The 5965-nt window shown below is 37.4% G+C and overlaps 1 protein-coding gene across 2 annotated transcripts in view; it reads right to left on the bottom strand.

Annotated features, from left to right (window-relative positions):
• Positions 1 to 146: 146 nt before the first annotated feature.
• Positions 147 to 5965, bottom strand: part of fdps (farnesyl diphosphate synthase (farnesyl pyrophosphate synthetase, dimethylallyltranstransferase, geranyltranstransferase)) — a 185409-nt gene continuing 179590 nt past the window's right edge. The window contains exons 1-10 of one of the 2 annotated variants that reach the window (XM_082150188.1): positions 5104 to 5224; positions 4497 to 4652; positions 3238 to 3378; positions 3065 to 3145; positions 2373 to 2495; positions 1787 to 1875; positions 1590 to 1662; positions 1433 to 1510; positions 1196 to 1330; positions 147 to 1084 (exon numbers count right to left, since the gene is read on the bottom strand). In XM_082150188.1, the coding sequence (XP_082006314.1) occupies positions 884 to 1084; positions 1196 to 1330; positions 1433 to 1510; positions 1590 to 1662; positions 1787 to 1875; positions 2373 to 2495; positions 3065 to 3145; positions 3238 to 3378; positions 4497 to 4652; positions 5104 to 5106 (1080 nt within the window). In that variant the 5' untranslated portion in view covers positions 5107 to 5224 and the 3' untranslated portion in view covers positions 147 to 883. Of the gene's footprint in view, positions 1085 to 1195; positions 1331 to 1432; positions 1511 to 1589; positions 1663 to 1786; positions 1876 to 2372; positions 2496 to 3064; positions 3146 to 3237; positions 3379 to 4496; positions 4653 to 5103; positions 5225 to 5965 lie in introns of those variants that run through there. The other variant, XM_082150189.1, reaches the window with a different exon arrangement.

The following is a 5965-nucleotide window of genomic DNA, read 5'->3' as shown; positions in this document are numbered from 1 at the left end:
TCTCATCCCATCCTCGAGACCACACCCCTCCCTCAGCAGCATCTCTGGAGTGCTGCGCGCGCGCCCCCGCGGCTCTCACGCACGACTCGACACTTCTCTTGCACACACTCATTCAAACACCTCACAAAGAGAAATGCATAGTAAAAAACGTTGATCAGATTTGTTTATTTGCACATTTCTGTTTTTATGTATTCTACATTTACAGCAATATTGGTGATCACCGGACCGGACACTTGACATTCTGGTAGTCTATAATAAATGTACAGTACAACCGTTAATGTGACATGTTTCACAAAAACAAACCAACAAAAAAGCTAAAATTCCGAATGAAACTGCCCTGAAGTGCCATTGTGTTCTGCTTGGGAAGATATTTTCTCTAGAGTATTTTCTTATTATTAAATAAAATATTTTAAGGAATATGTGCATCTGTCCACTGGGTTGGTTCTCATACTTAAAAAAAAAAAAAATCTTACTTATTTTTATCTTTAAATATTTTTCATTCCTTCTTTACTCTTCGTATCTCTTCCAAAGATGTTGACAATACAATGCAAAAGCTGATGAAAATATATGGTTTATACATATGTACCTCAATTTAAACACTGACAGATGTACTATTTGTAGTACAATGCCTGACCTCTGAATCACCCGATTGCATTTTTGATGTAAGAATAAAAGGGGAAAAACAAATAATGATGCAACATAATTAGACTTTTTTTTTTAAATGCATCTAAATTCTTGACAGTATATTTAAAGTGCAGTTAAAATCTAACATTTTCATATTCCAGTAAAATCCCTCACTGCATATTTATTTGACCCTGAAGTCTGTGTGCCTATAATACTCAACTCCATTGGTCAAGTCCCTCCAGTTCCCTGAACCACACCCTCATTTGTTCCTCTTATATATTTTCTTGGCAAAATTAAGAAAAACAGCATGAGGCAGATTCTTGGCATGAAGCTGGATGAGTTTTTGAAGGCGGTGATAGCTCTCCTCCTCATGTTGATGGTATCGGATAGGCATTTCCAGAGTATCATACAAAGCCTTGACCCTTTCAACACTTTCAGCATCACTACGTCCATAACATGCCTGAGAGAGAGAGAAGACAAGTGAGAAAACTGTTAACTCTCCCACATTAATGTGTTCTATTTTTGCATTCATTATATTTGTTTGTCATTCAGCAGCCCCACACTTTCTCACCTCTAGTTCTGCCCTTTGTTCAGGTGTCATGATGCCCAGTGCGGTCACCACCAGCCAGCTGCATTTGTTGTCCTGTATATCTGTGCCAATCTTTCCAGTCACTGCAGGATCACCATAGCAATCCAGGTAGTCATCCTGTCAATGACAAACATGTTATGAATGCTTTGAGATATTGCAACCAGATCTGATTGAGGATACTAGCCTTCAAAAGTGTTGCTTTATACTAATACCGTATACCTGTATCTGAAAGAACTCTCCCATCTCAAGTAAAATTGTTTTAGCATTGTTGTGTTCAGTCTCATTCTCAATCCCTGCCTGTAATAAAAAAAAAAATTTATCACAAAAATAATTATTTTCACAAAATATACACAGAACACATGTATGCAAAACTCACCATGTACATGGCTGCAGCCACAGGGAGATAAAACGAGTAGAATGCAGTCTTGTATTTCACAATGGCTTTGTACCTGAGGCAAATACACTGTAAATCAGTCAACGATAGGCAATTGGCAAATAATAAGCTATAAATAAATCAGCAAGCATTTAAATTGTCTGTGCCCTAAGTTTAAAAAGTCCAGCTCAACTTCTCACCTCTCCATGGTGAAGCGATCAAGGTCGATTTTGTGTGGAGGTGCAGTCATCAGATCTAGAGTTTGACCTAGCTCTGTCTGGAAAGAGGTCTGTAAGGAAAAAAAGATTCACAGCTATGTCTTTATCTATTAAACAATATGCAGCTAATGTGATAGAAACAGCTTAACAGTTGTGTGTACCTTTGTATGATAAGTTCAAATGTGCGTACATGTGTTATGTAAGGGATAATGTAGAGCGAGGCGGTTGTTATAGAGAATAGCGTATTCGCTATAACAACCGTCTCGCACTCCATTATCCCGCTTATTACATGGCTACCTACCAAATAAATCAATAATTTGACACAAAATATTTATTTAAAAAGGAGGTTATTGATTTAAAAACGATTGTATTGCTTCCGCTAAAGAAAATAGTCCATTCCGTCTCTACGGTTAGAATCCTGCGTCCATAGCAACGCTCTGTTTTTCATGGCAACGGTGTGTTATACTTAGCAGCGGTCTGTTATCAAGAAATAACAGACCGCATTCTATATTAGAATTCAACCAAGCCATGTAATAAAGCAGACTAATAAACCTGTTGTGTGTGTTACCTCAGTAAAAAGCTCAAGCAGATGGACATAGTAGCGCTGTCCTCTGCAATGTCTGCGAAGAAGGCGGTAGATCGCCCCCTCCAGGAGAAAAGCGTCATTAATGGCATCCAGACCAATACCTTCCTGCCAAATTCAAAAAGAGCACAATTAGCACAGTAATGCTGATATACACTACTGTTATATAATATAACATAATAAACTTACAAATATAATACTTTTTCCTCTTAAACAACTATGAATTTTCAATCCCGCGATCTGTACCAATTTCTTTCTAAATCAGACACAAGAATACTGATTTTTATTGTTATTAAAGGAATAGATCGAAAATGAAAATTCTGTCATTATTTACTCACCCTCATGTCATTCTAAACTTGTATGACTTTCATTCTTCTGCGGAACACAAAAGAAGATATTTTGAAGTATGTTGATAACCAAAAGGTGTGTGTTCCATTTTTGACTACCGGTATACAGTGGAAGTCAATGGGAACCGAAACGGTTTGGTTACCAACATTTTTCAAAATATCTTCTTTTGTGTTCCATAGAAGAAATAAAGTCATGCAAGTTTGGAAAGATGACAATTTTTTGGGTGAACAGTGCCTTTACAGTAAATTTTTTATAATCATGATAAAAAGAATCAATATTCTTGTGTTTGAAAAAAAAAAAAAAAAATGAAATGAGCATTAATCAATTACCTTCTTATACCAACAGGGTTGACCCCTTCTTGTCATGGATGCATCCATGATGTCATCAGCCACCAAGAAAAATGCCTGAAGCTGTGAAGAAATCAAAAAGTTTTGCACTGGACTATCATCTTTTTTTCTTATTTTTTTCCACAATTGCAATTTATAGTATCAATTTTACATACCAGTTCAATGCACCATCCAACCAAAAGGGCTCGGTGAGCTTCATCAGGTGGCAGTTCAGAGGGAGAAACTAACTCCCGTAAAGAACCAATCACAGACAAGCCTCGGTTTCTCTTGCCTCCAGGGGCATTATACCGAAGCACCTAGAGAAAAATGACACATTTCACAAAACTGACAAATATTGTTGATTCAGAATTGTTTCAGATCTCTTCTGGAGTTTTAAACTGCAAATGCTTTGTGTGCCAGTCTCCATGTGTCTCAACTCTAGCATAATTTGTTCTTTTGAACATTAGCAATAGCATGTACTGACACCATGACATTGACATTTGGTTGCTGATGTCACATAGTATACCTCTTAAAGGGGTGGTTCGGGATTTTTGAAATCGGACCTCATTTTTAAGTCAGCCTGGTTGTTATTCATCAGTGGAGACATTTAAAAAAAAAAAAAAATCCAGTCCTTATATTTGGATAGTTAGCCGATGCTAGGCTAGCGCGAGTCAATGGTATATGTTAGCCAGCCATTAAAAACCGTTTTACCCACTCCACAGTGCACCAAACGCAAATCAATTATAACACTAGACTATTGATGTATATGTCCGTTGAGAGAATAATGTTAGAAATCAAACTTACCTTTCATCACATTGCATTAGTTATAATTTGTTCCCTGTAATCATAAGCCTTGTCTACAGCAGCAGCGGAGTGATATTGATTACCTAGGCAACCGAGTGAGCCGGTACACACATGACGCAAGTGTATTTACCTGCCGCTGGTACACTGATTACAGTGTGCTTCTGTTCTGTGTTTACTTTTTGCCGCATTACTAACCGGAGCAAAGTAAAATTCCGCAGCTGCTGAGAAACTAGTTCCTTTGGGATCATTGAGATGAAAGGTAAGTTTGATTTCTAACATTATTCTCTCAACGGACATATATATATCGATAGTCTATTGTTATAATTGATTTGCGTTTGGTGCACTGTGGAGTGGGTAAAACGTTTTTTAATGGCTGGCTAACATATACCATTGACTCACGCTAGCCTAGCATCGTCTAACTATCCAAATATAAGGACTGGATAATTTTTTTTTTTTAAATGTCTCCACTGATGAATAACAACCAGGCTGACTTAAAAATGAGGTCCGATGTCAAAAATCCCGAACCACCCCTTTAAAATACATTTCACATTAAATAACCAGTGCAGCCTGTCATCTTTTATCTTAGTCTTGGCCATGTTTTTTCAGTACTGGTTGTGAGAGTTTACTTTACTTCTCTGAGTCTGATGAGGGCATCTGTGAGAACTGGATCAGTGAAGTCCTGCTCTGTAAGTTCAGACACCAGATTTTCAAATTCCCCATCAAAGAGCTGAGCATCCGACAACATCTTTCCTTTCTGCTGGACACCGTTACTGCACCTGCTGTCACCCTGAAGTGATGGAGCACACACATACAGTGCAATGACATAGACATAAATACAAAAATTAGGCAAACATTTGACAACATTATTACTATATATGATTTGGAAACAATGGAAATAATATCTTGTCCTAAATTTAAAATATACTACATACTTCAAAACTTATAGCCAGCTTATTGTTCATGCGTTGGGTTTAATCCCCAGTAAAAGCCTGATTTTGCTTGCTTGCTTTTATGTAACATTGCCAAATTAATTGCCGTATACCAATTTTAGGAAATAACAGCAAGAAAATTACTTAGCACGATCAACATAACATAAGCAATGCAACTCTCAGATGTAAACATGATCGCATAAACTTTGCTAGCTTCACTAAGAGCAATATGAACATTATTCAGATAGTATTTAAGATTTACTCATTCACTATACACTTTTATCATGTAAGAGGTTTACTTTGACTTACCATTGGGAATCTATCCTTGCTCAGACTACTGACACACACATATCTGTGCTTCTATTTCACATGCCGAAGGCAAAGTCAAGACGGCCCATAAGATCGAAGGCGTACCTCATATTGTAGTTTTTCTGTACATTTGTTTCTGTCTAAAATCTTAATTTTTAAACGTCAAGTACCGAAATGCTTTGCGCATGATCTGTTGGGGCGTGTAAGCAAAAGCTCATATGACATCACGAACCTCCATTGGCTGACGTAATCGAACGAGGATGGGCTCCAGAGAAATTAGCCAATGAGAAGAAACTATCCAGTACGCAAAGGGTGGAGTGAATGCAAGTGAACCTATCAGAGTTTGGCAAATTATCTCTTAGCATAACATAGGGGAGAGCGGGGCACAACGTAACACTTTATTTTGTCTTTCTCAGTTTGTGTACAAGTAGGGTTCAACTTTAGAGTATTTATTTTTTCCCGCATTAATTTCACACATGACATGTCTAGTACAAGTGTATACTTTTTTTTCTTGATTTACCCCGAAAGAATGGAAGTGAAATGTGACAACATGCCCCATGTGTGACATGTGAGGGGCACATTGTAACATGACCATATGACAACTTACATATAAACCTATGCATATAACACATGACAGCTTAAAATGTTATCTGATCTAATAAAAAAATAATGCTTAGTGCTAACTGCTAACAACAGTAGGCCTAATGTTAGTCTGCTGAGAGAAAAGCTACTGGATGGGTTTATTACATGACATTGATGCATTCATATGGTAAAAGATCTCCAGCATGTATGTATTAAGAGCTTTGATTAGAATCATGTTGCAAAACTGACCATCTGAAGTGGTGCTCAATCTCCTCGTCTG

Source organism: Leuciscus leuciscus, assembly GCF_965113295.1.
Source record: "Leuciscus leuciscus genome assembly, chromosome: 20".
Classification (NCBI taxonomy): domain Eukaryota; kingdom Metazoa; phylum Chordata; class Actinopteri; order Cypriniformes; family Leuciscidae; genus Leuciscus; species Leuciscus leuciscus.
This window is presented reverse-complemented; position numbering and strand designations above follow the sequence as displayed.